The sequence below is a fragment of the Anolis carolinensis genome, chromosome 2, assembly GCF_035594765.1.
Source record: "Anolis carolinensis isolate JA03-04 chromosome 2, rAnoCar3.1.pri, whole genome shotgun sequence".
Lineage (NCBI taxonomy): Eukaryota > Metazoa > Chordata > Lepidosauria > Squamata > Dactyloidae > Anolis > Anolis carolinensis.
The window spans coordinates 149,178,572-149,196,631 of NC_085842.1; the positions used below are offsets into that span (position 1 = coordinate 149,178,572).

The 18,060-nt window shown below is 38.5% G+C and overlaps 1 protein-coding gene and 1 long non-coding RNA gene across 6 annotated transcripts in view; one reads left to right on the forward strand and one right to left on the reverse strand.

The window, feature by feature from the left end:
• The window catches only part of rptor (regulatory associated protein of MTOR complex 1), a 460,420-nt gene that overhangs the window by 228,450 nt on the left and 213,910 nt on the right, over positions 1–18,060 (forward strand). For all 5 annotated transcript variants that reach the window (XM_062970816.1, XM_062970817.1, XM_062970818.1 and 2 more), the window contains 2 exons: positions 12,747–12,847; positions 13,825–13,969. In XM_062970816.1, the coding sequence (XP_062826886.1) occupies positions 12,747–12,847; positions 13,825–13,969 (246 nt within the window). The remainder of the gene's footprint in view (positions 1–12,746; positions 12,848–13,824; positions 13,970–18,060) is intronic.
• On the reverse strand, positions 587–15,338 carry LOC134296290 (uncharacterized). Its single transcript, XR_010002971.1, has 2 exons — positions 15,037–15,338; positions 587–1,248 (listed from the first exon to the last, which is right to left on the reverse strand). It is a non-coding gene; the product is annotated as an uncharacterized LOC134296290 (long non-coding RNA).

An 18,060-nucleotide genomic window follows, 5' to 3' on the forward strand; every position in this document is an offset into this window, starting at 1 on the left:
GGACTTTCTTAGCAAGATTTGCTGAAAGGGGAGTTGCTTTTGCCTTTCCCAGAGGCTGAGGCCCCTTCTACTCTGCCATATAATCCATATTATTAAAGCAGATAATCCAATATTATCTGCTTTGAACTGGAGTATATGAGTCTACACTGCCATATAATCCAGTTCAAAGCAGATAATGGGGATTTTATATGGCAGTGTAGAAGGGGCCCGAGAGATTATTGCTTGTCTGAGCTCAGTGGGCTTCTATGGCTGGAGCAGCTCCAAATTCCAAACTCCAGTGTTGTAGTCCAATCTTCAAACCACTGTACTGCAGTGGTTGTCACAAAACTGATAGTACACCAAAAATTAGCTCAGATAAACCTTTCATCAATATAGGCATGTTAATAAAACTGTTATTGAAGACAAAGTGATGAAGAAAGAAACAGGAAAGAGGGAAGTAAAATCAGGGGCACAGCTTTACACTAGGTGATGGGACTAGAGCAGCTCTGTACTACTGTAAAAAATGATGGGTAAGGAAATTTTACGGACTTAAGTGTGATCCAAGGGGTGTGGGATTGCAAGGGTTATGTCAAGAGTCAGACGCCAGTTAACAAACAAAACAGAGTTTATTCTGAAGATAAGCCAAAAATAACATAAACACAGGAAGTATCCTTGAAACACTTCACTTATCAGTGTTTCAAGAATAGTTTGGACAAAAATAACTCAAAAACAAGCCACGCTATTTTCCCATGCTGGCATTCAATAAAAACTAAAAGACGCTTCAATTCAGCTTTGGAGAACAAATAGAGTTGACTGCTAGAAAATATGCAAAATAAACGAAGGCTAGAAACCTTCCAGAAGCTGCAGAGTATAACTGAAAGTGCAAAAGCCTCTCTTGGCTTCAAACCGTTTCTGAAAACAGACAGCCGGCTCTGCGGATTTAAAAGGACAGTTCCCAAAAGAAAAACAGCAAACTGGCTTGAAAACAAACAAACTAGAAGAGCAGTAAAACTGCTTCCACGGTGCAGATAAAGCCGAGAGCTTCAAAGGGATGATGAATAGCCGTCGTCAGAAGAATCCAAGGTCAGGTCAGGAGGCAGCAGCAAATTCCGAAAGGCAAACCAGTAGTCAGAAGCCGGGAGTAGTCGTCAGTCAGAGGGCGTAGACAGAAGCCAGGTCAAATTCAATCCAAAGTCCGAAGAGGGTGCAGTCATCCAAACCAGGTCCACGATAAGACACAGCGAGAGCCAAGCCAGATGGTATCAGCAGCTAGAAATAATAATCAGAATGCAGTCCAGGGAAACCCACACAGTTCCATCCCTCTGCTGCAGAGCAGTCCCAGATAACTTACATCCAAATCACAGTCCAAGTCCAGTCTTCACGGAAACACAGAGATCCCAATGGCGCCTCAGCAACACCTTGCCACACGCAAAGTGCAGCGACCAAACATTCCCATTTTATTCCCCTTCCTCCTGGGTGACCAAACACTCACACCCAAACACCAGGTGTCCCAAATCTACTCAGAGTCCGAACTCCACACGGCTAGAGCTCGTGGATCCGGAGTACCTAGCAATTCGTCAGAGTCCCAGTCATCCTGCCCACACTTAGCCCCATGAACACTTAAAGAACCATCCTCCCTTCTCCAAGCATCCCAAGTGGGATCAGCTCCTGCAGAAACCCCAGGTTCAGTAGTATCCATAGGCCCCAAATCCCCAGACATCTCCGGTGGCTGTGCCCATTCAGTGCCCGCTTCCCCAGCCACCACCTGTTCCTCAGCATCCATTTCCCCAAACTCCCCATCTGAATCTTCCTCAGAAGATCCCCCATATAGCTCTCTAAGTCGCTTCCTGCGCAACTCCTCCAGTGAACCCTCATCACGAGGGTTTTTTCTTCCTCTTCGAATCCCATCACCATCAACCATAATCCCCGAAGGCGCAGTCACAACAGGTTAAATGCTGACAGAGCCGCTATACTTTTAGACATTTAGAAGATGTAGATATTCAGCTCCTTTTTCATGTAAGTATGTTGTTATTTATTGTGTCCATGTTTTTAAGTTGCTGGTTTAGATTTTGTTTTATTTGCTGATGTCTTAAAAGTGTTTGTTTTTATATTAACTTGGTTATTTATGTTGCAGTGTTTTCTTGTTTTTAATACTTGTAATACAATCTGTTTTGTGTGTCTGTGTTAAAAAAAACTGGAGTTAATGTGATAAATCAACCTGCATAGAAGGGAAAATCTATCCTGCCATTATGACCAGGCAGCAGCATTATGAAAGGTAAAGAGCTCTGGCAGGACGTGCATTTGATCTGAACTAAGGAACGGTATTTTGGTTGCAAACATCTAGTATTGTGCATTATCTTTTAACTTTTTTATGGAACATTTGGTGCTTACAGCTTTTCTCCTGCCATTCAGGTGAATGTTGCTATTTTATTCTTTTATACATAAAATTCCCATATGTATAAAAGTTTTTTTTCTTCCTGTCTTAACTTAAATTTGGTTATTTGAGCTAAGCTCAGGAGAAGGCAGGTACACAAAGACAAATATTTACACAGCTGGCTTGATTCATTGAATATTTATTAGCCTGCTCTTAAAGAGCAAGAAGCACTGCAAATTTTTTGGATGAATGTAAAAGAAACCTTCTTAGCCTTCATATATATACTTCTAACAATGGTATACAATTTTTTAAGTCAAAGAATTGTGAGCAAACTGGCGTGCAAACTATTTTCCTTATTTAGAGACTGTGCAGTTTTTGCACCTTCTTTAAAACTCCCCCTATGTTTCTAAGTGGCTTGTTCTTAAGAGCAACATTTTAAGAAGGAAAAAAGAGGAAAATTGGTGAATCTAATGAATTTTTAAAAGAAGTTATGGTCTGTAAAAAGCAATTTGATTAGTTTTGAAGAGCATGAGTAGTTGGCACAGCTAAAGATTCATCTTGCTGATACTGTACTAACTGTAATATAAATAAGACAACTACTGGGCAGCATAAACGGCTATCTAATTGCTATCATGTAGATTGTAATATAAGCGAAGCAGCTACTTGGCTAAAACAATAGTGGACAAACAACCATCACATTGACATTGTATGAGTATAAGTGAAACAGCTACTGGGCAGTGGCAGCCATTGTGAAGGGTGACACTGATGGTGGTGGATTTCTAAGACAACACCAGTGGCATCATAGCTAACACAAAAGGAGAAATGGTAAATCCTCCTTTGAAAATCTTTTGCCATAGAAATCCCATAATGAGGCATTCCAACATGAAATAAGTGATAGTGCCAGGATATACTTAGCAAGCTAATGGGATAGAGCAGAAAACATCTACATGTAACACTGAAGCGATTCACTCAAGTGGACTCAAGTCAAAAAGGATGTTTAGATGTTATGCTCAAAGGTAATAGGAATTTGTGAAGCTGTACGACAGATATTATAGAAGGATGGAATGTGGTAATGACAAATCATGAAGTTAGACATAGTAAAATAATAAATTGATAATGTAAACACCACAATGCATGGAGTGAGTGAGCTAAAATATACAGGAATGGGGCGTTATGAATCAGATAATTATACAGTGTTTTATTCAGAAATAAGAAAAGGAGTGAGAAGAGTCAAAGAATATAATGCAATATCTGATTAAATCATGTCATTACAAACATAATACAAGTTTTTGCTCCAACTACAGTTTATGTGCATCAATACAAGCTTATGTTCCAACTATAGAAGCAAAAACGAAGAAGAAATTAAAGGATTTTATACTGGAGTTCAGGAGAAAATTCTTCACAACATTGGATATGTATAAGTAGTAGATAACTATAGAAAACAGGAATTATCAGAATATTATGAGAATATATGGAATTTTTTTTGTAAAGGTGACTGTGACAATGTTATAATTTATTTATATAACCACACACACACATACACACACACATATGAAACACAAAAATAGGATTTCAAATATAAACATCAAATAGATTACATAATTGGAGTTCAGAAGCTAGATTAACTGCAGACTGAAGCCTGGGACATTTTCGAGGAGAAGACTAAATACGCTATAAGTAGTCAAAAAGAGAAACTCAACTTGATAGCAGTTGACACTCTTCAAGCAGCTAAGGACAGATGAGAAGCAAAAGTAAAAGGCATCAGAAGTAGAGCCTGAACCCTCAGTGCAACCATCCAACAACTTGTTCACAGGTACAAGGAAAACTCCTCTAACAACAAATGCAGAGAAATAGAAGATAACAATAAAAAGGAAGATGCTTATTTAATAAGATCAAGAAACTAGAGGAAAATTTAGTCCGAGAATGGGGATACTTTATGCCAAGCAGAGAAACACACGTGAACAGTAGGAATAAAAAGAAGATGGGAACAATACACAAGATAACCATATAAAAGAGATGAAAGGATGACAGATTATTTTACAGAAGAACCATATGAAGATAAATCTCCATTTTTAAAAATAATCACTAAAGAAGAAGCTGCACTCAGAGCACTTGAGGAAAATAAATCTCCATGAAAAAGTGGCATACCAATAGAGCTGCTAGACCAAATCTATTCTAGTTCTAACTAAAACATGGAAAATAAACAATGTCATATAGATTGTAAGCCATCAATATACATTCCAACTCCCAAGAAAGAAACAACAGGGATTAAAGTAACCACAGGGCCATTACATTAATTACCCATGCAAGCAAAGTGCTGCTTAAAATTCTACAACAAAGAGTTTTGCCACATATGGAGCTAGAAATGCCAAATATCCCAGCTGGATTCAGGAAAAGTAAAGTCATAAGGAATCATATTGCAAACATACGTTGGATAATAAAGCACACCAAATAGTTTCAAAAGATAAATAGTCTAGGAGGATTATACATTATAGCAAAGTTTTTTACTATATAGATGATGAGAAATTATGCATTGCTCTTTAAGAAATCTCTGTACATTTGACTACTCTGATGCTCTGGACAAGAGGCTACTTACCATCCAGACAGAATTACTGAGGAAAGTAAAGAAATAAAACACAAAGGCAAGTTTACAGTTGAATATTAAGAAAACAAAAATAATGACCATAGATGAATGAAATAACTTTAAAATAATCAACAAAGACACTGAAATAGTGAAATATTATCAAACTAAGATTCATTATTGGGCCCTGGGATTTGGAAAGCCTATTATTTTTGAGATTAAAGAATATTTTAGAAGTTGGGCAATACAAGTATTTATTGACTATTGTTTTTTTTCCTGTATCTGGGAAAGGGGTAAAGAATGAAGCAGACAATCAGGAAATTAGAGCAAAAAGATCCTAGACTTTTAAAATAATAACAGCGAGGGATAATCTCAACAAATATTGTAATTAGGCAGCTCATACCTGTGTTTTGCAAGCAGTGATACAGTTAAGGGATATGGGGCATGATAGTTTCCAGCTGCGTGTGTCCTTAGTCTGCTCAGGTGGTGGGGCACTTCACTTCTTTGCTGCGTTTTGGGACCTCTCTGCCAGTTCTTCTGAGTGGAACCCTGGATATTTGTCTGAAAATTCTACCTTGATGATTAAAGATTACTGTTTGTAATCTTTTAAAATTCTGACTACAGAAGTTTTTTTCTACCAGTCAGATTAGTAATTGTTAGCTGAAGGTTAAGTACAGAAGTCAGCAAAGTGCATTTCTATAGGGCACATGTTTCTTCCCAAGTGTGTTAATGCAGCTCACCCGGTTGCACTCCAGAATTTCCCCACCCTCCAAGAATTTGACGTGAGTGTTGTTACGAAAATTATGTGGCGTAGCGCAGATGAAATAAAGATATTGACTATGATCAGTATCATAGTTGATGTCAATTTAAATACAATATAAATTAAATGATAATGAAATATAAGTAGGAGTATTTTTGTTAATAATGAAGGAAAGGACTTTATTTGTCCTTCATTATTAAAAATATTTTCCCAAAATTTTCACATTTTTTTAATAATGAAATTAATCTTTCCAAATATTAATCAAGCATGATTGGGGGGCTATTGCTTAATAAAAAAGAACATATAATCAGTTTTGTATCCATTTTATTTATATTTTTCATGTTGAGTCTGCCAAACTCTTTCCTGCCTCCTTAGTTTGTTTTTTTTTTTTTTTTAATTTTTAGCTCCATGGACTGTTTTTCATACTGTCTCTTATTTTCCACTCAAATAATTCCTGGCCCTAAATTGGAGGAATCATACTGTTTTCCAGTAGTTGTTAGAGGAAGGAACATAGATCTCAAGCTTTTAAACGAGTTTTGCAAACAGATGACATTTTACAGAAATTAAACTCTAAGACTATCTTTTGTGCAGTGTTTAAATGGTCCATTCGGAAGACGGTTGCACTGATTACAGTGCTGTAATAGCACAAGACAACATATACCGTAAAGAGATTTATAACTGACAGCAAAGTACTTGGCTATGCCACTTTAAGCAGTAAAGCTCTGGGATTGTCTCCCATCTGTTTTTTTTTTTATTATATTCTAAAAAACTAATCTATCACATATTATTGTAATGAAGTAGATTTACATTGTTGCCTCTTCATGTATATATCTTAATCAGTGCAGCAAATCCCCTTCTACTGAACGCATATTTTGCAGACCTTTGTTGCACAAGATTACAGAGAAATACCTGGAAAAGGGCCATGCTGTATTAGCACTGAACCTGGTTGTGAACATTAATGTGAAAACATGGAGCAAGTTCTGAATGAGTGTTGCTTTTGCTCTCCTCTGCCAGGCAGGATGAGTGTCATGAATTGAGTTATTTGTTCGATTGCCAGAAAGCATGATTGGCGTCACTAGAGCAGTGACGATGAAAGCACATGCATCACTTACTCATTGTAACAGAAGTGGGTTCTTTGTAGTGATATTTCAGTTCTAAATGTTGTGACCATGCTGGGTGCAAGATTGATTTGTGGAAAATCAAAAGCTGGTATCATAGTAATAGCTAGTGACTTGATCCTAATTTATAGCCTGGTGTTTTTTGGTAACATTTGCAGTAACATTTGCACGAAAAGTAGTTTCTGTCCAAATTGAGATCCACAACAGAAAGAGTTTGTAGAAAAGCCATATGGACATTGCAATTGTATGGTTGTCATTCATACAGATTTCAGTTTTCTAATATTATGTGGTGATGAAATTGTTTCAACAGATCCTGAAGCAAAAGATTAAAGTGCGCCAAAATGTATCCAGTTCTGCATCCAGTGTAAAATCTTTTTGTTTGGACAGGAATCATGTGTCTGATCAAAAGCTCGTTTAACACTGTGACCAAAATTCAAATTTTTTATTCACTTACTTACATATTCAATATTACATCTTTTTCCCAATATGTGAATCAACTAGATTTAAATTCATACAGTATTATTTATTTCATATATTTTTACCAGCCCCGTCTTACAAAGTTAAAATAAGTAAATGCAGCAGTTCATGTCATAAAATGTACATACTTGTGTACATTCAAATTATAAATGTAATCAAAAGAAATGTAAAATTATACCCACAGAAAAAAATATAAACAGCCCAGCATATTACTGAGAGCTCTTTCCCCATGACAAGTTAGTTACTAAAGGTTTTCAATTCAAAATAAATAAATGATTTGTCTGCCACCAGGAGGACACCAATGATGTCACCATTCTATCCTTCCTTGGGGGCTCTAGAGCTTGAAGGCAGTAATGCGAAGCCTTCTCTCATGTTCCCACCAGATTTGAGAGCTGTGGGATGCAAAGAAGGTCTGAAGATCTCATTACAAAGGCAAGCTAACATAAAAATATGAGAAAATACAATCCTCCAGACCCTGGAGCCTGATAATCTACAGACATAGCTTTAAATTACACATAGAAACAGACAAGTAGGCCCTCGATCTGTTTTTTAAAAGCGGGGGGGGGGGGGGGGGGGAGGTGAACTCCCTGTAATTTGCCACAATCAGTAGTCTGGCTGTAGTTATTTGGACTACTTGACATTTCCAACATTTTGTTTTGCAAATCTAAATGAGATGTAAGAAAGACATTTGTCGCCAGAGCCAGAATCTATCTTGCTGAAAGACACAACTCACACACAAGGCTACTACTCTTGGCCACCATGGAAACTTGAGGTTCCAGGCTCAGGGCTGAATCAAGTAACATACTGAAGGGGAATGTAAGTACAAATTGAAGCCCTATTTCCTGCCCTGCCCTTTGACCATGCATGAATATCTGTCTTACCTGGATTAACTTTCAGTTTCTTTCTTCTAGTTCATCTAGTTCATTACTTAAAACAGTTATCAGTTTAGATCTGAAACAGCTCCCTTGATGGAAAGGATTAATAGATAAGTATGTCACCCTCACACCGACTGCACGAGACTCCAAAAATCTGTGCACCTCTCTGTGCAATGGTAAATAGCATGGAGAAATGAACTGAGCCCCGAGGGACCCCACAGGTGCTACCTGCTGAATGTACACCTCAGAAAGAGATGGAGCCACTTGAACAGGTCCTCTAAGGCAAAGCTTCTTAAAGTGTCGGTCCCGATCCTAAATGGGGTCCCCTTCACTCACATTGGGGTCACTAAAAATTTGGCGACAGGAAAAGGTTTCTGAACAGCAACTAGACATTTACAGGGATCTGTTAGCAACAGTGTACAGTGTTTGCAGTGGACTCTGCAGAGGATGCTTCAAGTGTACTTTCAAAAATAAAGGAAAACCAGCATGTTTAGCAAGCCTTATAAAGGCTGATTTATTATCAATACATGTTTGATTTAAAAGCCTATTTATAAACCTATATACCTAGGGTCATGTAAAAAATTCTTGGGCAGAAAAGAGTCACAACTGGAAACAGTTTAAGAATTCAAGCTCTAAATCATCTTACAGGAGCTGTTTATAAAGATATCATAGTTGACAGTATCAAAGTCTTCAGAGAGGCCCAGAAAAACCCATAGAGACATACTTCCCTGTCCTGGTCCCAGGGTATGTCACCCAGCAATGTGACCAATACTTTTTTTGTCTAATAACCAAGCCTGAAATGAGATTGAAATGAATCCAAAGGCATTTTATCCAGGAACCATTGGAGCTAGGAGGCTACCATAAGTTCCACCATTTGCCTCAGAATGAAAAAGCTGGAAATTGCCCTGTAGTCATCCAATAGAGTATGATCTAGGGAGAGGTTGTATTCCAGTATTCATACCCATTCTTCCTTGATACAGCCATGATACAACATCTTCTTGTTTTAGCAAAGCCATTAGCAGGACAAAAGGAGTGATAATAAGCTCGTATTGGGTTTTAATACACATACAGAGACATATTCAATTTACATTGATACAGTAAGGTTAATTGCAACCTTTCACCATAATAGATGGGTTGCATGTGTTCTTCTTGATAAGAAGAAGTCATACCTAGATACTCTTTAGTCTATTAAGTATTTAGTGTGTACCATCACACAATGCGATCTTTCTAATCTCCAGCAAACTAATTGTGGAATCATTGCCAGCTTTATCAACTGCTAAGCTTGCTTTGAGTTTCTGTCAGTTCTGCTTCACTGGAGAGAGGGTCACTGTGTAAACATTTTGGTGTTTGCACAGATTTGAATTGATTTCTTACCCCAAATGCTCAAGCCTATGAGACTCTGCTAGCGAGTTTTCTGCCAAGCCCCTGAGGATGTGAGCAGCATGATTAAGCAATTTTTGCTTGCAAAGCTGCCAGAGCAGGGAATGAAATTTGACTTTTTTTTTGCTTCTTATTAAAAATCTTTAAAAATGAAATACCGACCTATGGAAATTTATAGTGGTAGTGCTGAGAAATAATTACATTTGTAGTTTCTTGCAAGAAAAGTTAGACATCTCTAGAATATACTTGTTCTCTCTTTCCTAACTACGGTGGAATCCATATGTTGTATGTATAAGCAAAATCATAGCGTCATTGAATCATATTCCATCATCACGCATACTGATTATTTTAATGAATTAATGTAAAAGCTGTTCATTTTAACTGAGCGCAAGAATGCAATGTGATATTCTACCTTAATTCCAGAAATAATAGCAAAACATAAAGCATCATTAAAACACCACTGAAACAGGAGCAAATGAGTAGCAATGGTACTCTATAGTAGTGTAGTATCAGCTGCCAGAACTGTCTAAATGCCCTATAATCCCAAATCTAGTTAGACCTTGGATGGGAGGTAGCCAGTGAACATCAGGTTCTGTTATTTATATTTCAGAGGAAGAAACTGGCTAAACAGTCGCAATGTATTTCTTGCTTAAGAAAACCCCATGACTCTCTTGGGGTTTCCATATTTTATCAGGTGATGTGAAGGCACATATTCACACAGGCATCAGTGAAATATTTAATCAAAATTGATGTATCTACCCCAAGTTGCCTTGCTCCTCCAAGCTAGTCCTAATTTAAGTGCAAGTACTTGTAATGTTTACTAATTCTTGAGTAGGAGTTGTGTGTGGATTCTACAGAGTCAGTGTTCTGCAACCTCTTAGGCTTTGGAACATGCCTTATCCTACAAGGACCTTTGAAAGGAAACTGAAAATCGTTTAAGGGGGTAGCTTTGCATATGAAGGTTACTCGTTCCCCCCCCCTCCCCAGGGAAATGTCTTTCTGGCTAATTAATCTAATATCCTTAATGAATATAGTGCCTCCTTCAGAGGAAATCCCTGGGGATTGTATCTATTTAAACATTTCACACATTAGTGAAGACTTTAATGTTCCACCTTCATTAATTCTGTCTAGATGCTGATCTCTTCCAAGTAAAAAAATTCTTGAACATAGAAATGCTGCTTGTTGGAAAGATAAGAAATTAAATATAATTACACATTAACTGAATGGAAGACTATCCATCCAATAAGATACATTTGTAGAACCTGGAAGCAGAGAGTATCATTTAGAAATGTATTTCAATATTCATATCAGATTCAATATTTTATTTATTACGTAGCAGGAAGTTAATTCTGCATCTATAATAACAAATCATTGCAAATTGTATTTATGTATGAAGTAGCCTTTACTGTGAGAGTAATGTGGATTTCATGACTTGAAAGGATGGTATTGTTTTACATCATTTTTCTTTAAAAAGGAAGGATAAAAAAACAGTTCATGTTCTTAATCTATACTTAGACATTTACTTCACTATGTTGCCATTGGCCAATGTCTGTTTTGCAATTCTAACCTCTCACAGGATTGGGTTACTGTGTCTCCAATTCTAGGCACCACAATTCAAGGGGGCTGTTGACAAGCTGGAAGGTGGCCAGAGGAGGGTGACTAAAATGATCAAAGGTCTGGAGACCATGCTCTATGAGGAGCGGCTTAAACAGCTACATATGATTAGCCTGCAGAAGAGAAGGTTGAGAGGAGACATGACAGCCATGTATAAATATGTGAAATGCTATCATAACGAAAAGGGAGCAGGCGTGTTTTCTGCTGCCCTGGAGACTAGGACCCGAAGCAATGGGTTCAAATTATAGGAAAGAAAATTCCACCTGAACATTAGGAAGAACTTCCTGACTGTAAGAGCTGTTCAACAGTTAAACTCTCTGCCTTGGAGTGTGGTGGAGACTCCTTCCTTGAAGGCTTTTAAACAGAGGCTGGGTTGCTATCAGCCCAAGGACACTTTGTGCTTTTCCTGCATGACAGGGGATTGGACTAGATGACCCATGCAGTCTCTTCCAACTCCCTTATGAAAGGGAGCATTGCTTGGAAACCCTTTTCAGCTATTGAATCTCTTCAGTAGCATAACTTTAAATTGCATTTTTAAAGCAGAGGCACATTGAATTTCAGTAAGACCTTCATACTCCGGCACAGACTTAAATTTATTTTTTTAAGGTTAAGATTTTTCGCAGAACCCCTACAGTACTTTTGTAGAACCTTGGGTGAACACAGTTTGGGAAACACTGCCTTAGACAACAAAAACCCAATTGCATGCTTGAGACTCACTTACTGTATCACTGTTTCTGAAGGTGAAAACAAATCACAGGTATCATTATTGGCATACTCTAGTTAGGACCCAGAGTACCAAATAAGATGGAGTTAGACAGAAAACTACTCTTCAAAGAGAAAATATATTCTATATCTCTAATAACCCCAAACCTTGCAAATAATTTGTTCATATAATTTGTATAGTTCTTATGTCTAAATTGAAGTTTTAGAAAAAGTTATTTTTTCCTCATTCAGAAGCTTTATAGCTGGATTAGTGAAAGAGATACTGCTATATCTTTGCATAATGTCATTTCTCTGTAGATGTTTAGTGAAATTGTTAATTTTTTATTTGTGTCTTTGTCCTCCACAAAACGGTCAGGTTTAGAGAATGTCAATTTTTGGTACCACGTGTCATTCAAACACAATAATGCATTGTGAATTGTTCGCTATTCCTTTACTTCCCAAGTTGATCATTTTAAAAATGTACTAATTTCTAAGTCACTTAATTCAAAGATTTAGTTCATCCTTACTCATTAATTAGAAAAAATACCATAGATTGTAAAAGTATTCCCATGTTTACTTATTAACATTTACTCCGAACTATGTAAGGGCCTTTGTTGTCTAGTATTTTTATGTTCTTGATGAAGTTCAAAGTCAAATATCAGTGTTGAATACCAAGAAGGAACTAGGGAAAAGAATAATAAGTGGGTGAGTTATCATGTGAACATTTAACAATACAGATGCAGACCTGTTGAGGAATGTTGTGAAGAATATGCATTTTAATTTTGGAGTGTGGAGTTAAGGCCTAGTTTCCTAGCATAGCAATTTTATGTCCCTTGTTATAGATTTAGCATGTTTCTGTTTAACAATAATATTTTATTACTTCTAGAATTCCTGGGAGGCTGAATGACAGGCGAACGCCTCTGGGAGAATTGAATTGGATCTTTACAGCCATTACAGATACAATTGCATGGAATGTCCTACCCAGAGGTAAAACTATGGCAGACGAGACTCAGAATTACTGGCATTATATAGAGTTTGATTGTAATAGAAGAGGACAGGAGAATGAAATAAGAGCTAATGAGGAAAAATAAGAAGCAGTAGGAAAAAATGAGGAAAAGAAGCAAAAACAAGAGATTGGAAATGCTGTTATGTTACCCTTCAATGCTAGGTGATTTTAGTTAAGTGTATTTTGGTTTCCATCTTGCTTAGTCATTGTGCACTATAATTCTGTCTTCTGAAAGTTGTATTTGCAACTGAAGACCCATTTCTTCTGACAGGACTATCCAGTCAAATATAACTTGTGAATTTTAATCTGCAATTCATGAGTGGATTTTAATTTGTATTTTAGCTCTGTGTGTTATGTTGTATGTGTTTTAATAGTGTTTTATCTCTTGTTTTAATGATGTTGTATACCTGCCACAGGGAGGGGCCTTAGGGAGGGGCTGGTAATAAATTGCTATTATTATTATTATTATTATTATTATTATTATTATTATTATTATTCACATTAAGGTTTCACAGTGTTATATGGGAGACACCATGGTGGTGAATTTTAGGATGTGGCATTGATAGAGTTATACTATTGAATTAGATTATCATGCTCACTTGCAGGCCTGTAGCCGGGGGAAGGGGGGGGGGAGAGACGTGTGTTAGGGGTTCAACCCCCCCCCCCCCCCCGAAAATTTTCAGGTAAAAAAAAAACCTGGTTTACTCATGAATTTTAAATGGTTAACCAAATCCCCATGCTAAGTCTTTGAGACGCAAAAAAATTAAGAGTCCTTCTAGGCACTATCTCAAGCAGATATTGACAGGCCTGTAGCCGGGTTGGGTTGGGGGGGGGTTAGGGGTTCAATTCCCCCCTCCCCGAAATTTGCAAACATCCCCCCCCCCATTTTTTTTCTGGGTAGAGCCCTGCTCACTTGTAGTTTCACTTGTGCAAAGTCATCTTCCTGTCTTTTTTGCAGACCTTTTCCAAAAGCTCTTCAGGCAGGATCTGTTAGTGGCAAGCCTCTTTCGAAACTTCTTACTGGCGGAAAGGATAATGAGGTCTTACAACTGCACCCCAGTCAGCAGCCCTCGTTTACCTCCAACCTACATGCATGCCATGTGGTAAGTTGTCCACAGGAAATTATCTCATGCTCTGACTGTTTTCCAGGGTGGCCACGCAGATGTTTTAGACTGTGCTGTCATGTAATGCTGTCTCCATGCATATCTGTACAGTGCCTTGTTGTTATTAATATGTGGCTCAGATATGAAGTGCACATGGCCACATAATACACATTTTCAAACATCTTCCTTAGGCCATTTGTGTTTCTTTAATAAGTAATATTTTTCCTAATATCCATTTTATTTATACTTAAATAATCTCCTGCCACAGAGCCTCTACTACATCAGCCATTGTGGTGCCATTTTGTTCTAGATGTTAAGCTATAAGTATAAAGAGGATACCAGAGATTAAAATACAGTAGTTAAAGCACTTCCGTATATGCTTCACTTCCTCATCCTATGTATTAAACAGAATTTTTAAAAAATGTTTCTGTTCCAACTTACAAACAAATTCATCTTAAGAACAAACCTACAGAGCCTATCTTGTTTGTTGCTTGGGGACTGCCTGTATATCTACAAATGGTACAGAATTGTCTAACATGCTTTTCTTCCTGTCATCTTTCTTCTCTCTAATATGATGAATGTGGTCATAAATGGCATGGTTATTAACAAGAATTTCTTAAATTAATCCCTGATTAGCAAACACTCAGTGACTAAAAGCAGGGGCACTGGAGGTGGGATGATCCATCCATCAATTTTCTTTGTGATTTTGAGGCCTTTCTAATTAGAGACATAGTAATGCAATGCTTGAGTAACACATCACCTAGCAGAGTCCAGTTAATATGGTTTGAGTGAAAAGTTTCACAGCTCTGTAAATGTTAATTGATAAAATGACCCAATGACACTTTGTCTGTTTTCTAAAGTCTTTCGAAGCAATCTCCCCAACGTAGTTATTTAAAAGAGTGACAAAACTTAGCGCAGAGTATGTTCTGTTATGAATCATAGTAGCTGAAGCAACAAAAAACAAGAGACAGAGCATAATGAGAAGATAGTCTAAAGGATTTGTGTGTATCCTATATTTAATCATTTCTGGAAAGCAGCAGAAAGTGAATAATAAAAGTAAACCTTACCTGAAAACAGAGTTACTTGTTATAATAAGTTTGAAGGCTTAAAAGATTTAAATTGTATTGCAGATGAGAAAGTGATAGCTCTAATTAGCATGAGCAGTTGGATTTTCTATTCAGGAGGAGGGGGAGGAGCACACAGTCTGAATTAACAAAGGCCCCCTCACACAGAGCTTTGTGTACGAATTGTCATGGAAGCTATTTCTTCATATACCGCTGAAGAATATTCCAACTACAACCGGCAGGGCAGGGCTAGTTGTCTTTTCCAACTGATCAGCAGCCAAACTAATGGCAGGACTTCAGAGATCAGTCCTTTCCAGCAGAGATGGTGACAGATCCAGAATGCAAGTTGCAGTGACTCCCTATTGCAGACAAAAGTAAATGGAGAGAAGGAAGAGGAGGCAGAAGATTAAAACTGGGTCAAGAAAACTTTTATATTTGAAATACTAAGGAAAAAAGAACCATAGGAGCAAATACAAGAATAATTTAAATAAATAAAAGATAGGAATAATCTAAGTAAAAAACTAAGGCAGACATGTGACAAATGTGACAACAGTATTACCAAGCCCCCTAAAACAACCATATTCCAAGAATAAATCAGGTCAATCTCAGTTAGTCTGTGTAGTTATTAGAGTTGATAACTGTATTTATTTATATTTCTTTCTTGTCTTATGCCAAAGCTTAAGTCTTGGTCCTGCGGCATCCTATATTTAGTTCAATATATTATGCAACAGGCAATATATTAGATAGCATTGGCTGGCATCAGTGAAGAAATACTAGCTTTGCCCTGTGTTTTAAACCACTGGCCATGTTTACTTAGGCAATCCCTCGTAGTTTGAGGATGATGGTCCTCCGTCTTCGCTATTTTGGGGATGGATCCGTAGATGGCTGAAGAGACCTATTCTTGATCTGCATGTTCTCCCGCAGTGAGGACATCGGTTTCCAGGTGGAAGGCGGCCTCGGTCAGGGTTGGCTTGACGGGCCTTTCTCTTGGCACGTTTCTCCCTTAAGCCCTCTATTCGTGCCTCTTCGAACTCCGCAGCACTGCTGGTCACAGCTGACCTCCAGTTAGAGCGCTCAAGGGCCAGGGCTTCCCAGTTCTCAGTGTCTCTGCCACAGTTTTTAAGGTTGGCTTTAAGCCCATCTTTAAATCTCTTTCCCTGCCCACTCTTGAGTTCAGAGTAGAGCAGCTGCTTTGGGAGACGGTGATCGGGCATTCGGACAACGTGGCCAGTCCGGTGGAGTTGATGGCGTAGGAGCATCGCTTCAATGCTGGTGGTCTTTGCTTCTTCCAGCACGCTGACATTTGTCCGCCTGTCTTTCCAAGAGATTTGCAGGATTTTTCTGAGGCAACGCTGGTCGAAACACTCCAGGAGTTGGATGTGATGTCTGTAGACCGTCCACGTTTCGCAGGCGTAGAACAGGGTTGGGAGGACAATGGCTTTATAAACACTTTGGTATCTCTACGGATGTCCTGGTCATCAAACACTCTCTGCTTCATTCTGAAAAATGCTGCACTCGCATTTCAGTGTTGATGTTGACTTTTGTGGAGAGGTGGCTGCCAAGGTAGCGGAAATGGTCAACATTTTCTAATGTTACACCGTTAAGCTGTATTCCTGGCTTTGCAGAGGGATTAGCTGGTGCCTGTTGGAAGAGCACTTTGGTTTTCTCGATGTTCAGTGAGAGGCCAAGCTTCTCATATGCTTCTGCGAAGGTGTTTAGAGTGGCTTGTAGGTCTTCTTCTGAATGTGCACAGACCACGTTGTCATCAGCATATTGGAGTTCTATAACAGATGTTGTGGTGACCTTGGTTTTGCCTCTCAGTCTGCTGAGGTAAATAGCTTGCTGTCCTGCTCACTTCAAACAACCAGCATGAACGCAGATCAAAGACAGCTGCTATCAGAACCGATCTTTATTGAAGAACACACGACTTGGAAAAGTCGAGAATGACATAATGTTTACATACAAGCAATTTTATCACCTTGGTTGCAACGTTACACCACACGTAAATATCATCACCAAATCCCACCCCCTGTCTCACATTTCTACTATTCCCACACAAACTACTCATTATAATTGTTTAGATTTTCAACCCCGAGTTCCCATGCTCTGCTGCCAGGTGCTTTCCTGAGGCATTCAGGATTGTTTATGTTATGGCTCCAAATCCAGGGCTTGCAAATTCAGCCCTGGGAATTGGTCCCATGACATGGCGCCCCCCTTTTCTTCGTCCTCCTCTTCCGTGCTTCTTCCATCACGACTCTGAAATAAATCAAACAAGAACACTAGGTATCCATTTTGTCCAAAGTACCCATATACTTTTTCAATAAACTGCGATGGAATACTGGATGTATTTTCCCCAAACTTTTTGGCAAGGACAATTGGAAAGTCACTTCGTTTATCACATCCTGTATCCTGAAAGGTCCAATAAATTTGGGGCCTAGTTTCCTTGAAGGTAGCCCCAATTTGATGTTTTGTGTGCTTAACCACACTAAGTCCCCTTTCTCCAGTTTATCGCCTTCCACCCTTTTCCTGTCTGCGAATGTTTTATACTTTTTGTGTGCTTCTTTCAAGGATGCAGTCACCTGACTCCAACATTCGAGCATTTGAGTTTTCCATTTCCCTGCCCCTGTTTCTTCATCCTCTGCCCACCTTGGCAATTGGGGCAGAGGCTGGATTTCATACCCGTAAACTACTTCAAAGGGGGTTTTATTTGTTGCGGAATGTATGGTAGAGTTAAAAGCTAGTTCAGCGAAGGCTAGCCACTTAGACCAATCATTTTGTCTCAGATTAGAGTACATGCGAAGGAACTGCCCCAGCGTCTGTTGAGTACGTTCTACCGCCCCGTTTGTCATGGGGTGAAAAGCAGAACTTAGGCTCCTTTCTGCTCCTAGCATTTCCAAGAATTTTTCCCAGAATTTTGCTGTAAATTGAACACCCCTATCACTGACCACTCTACTGGGACATCCATGAAGTTTGTAAATGTGGTTTATGTATAATTCAGCCAGTTTCTCTGCCGATGGTAGTTTAGCC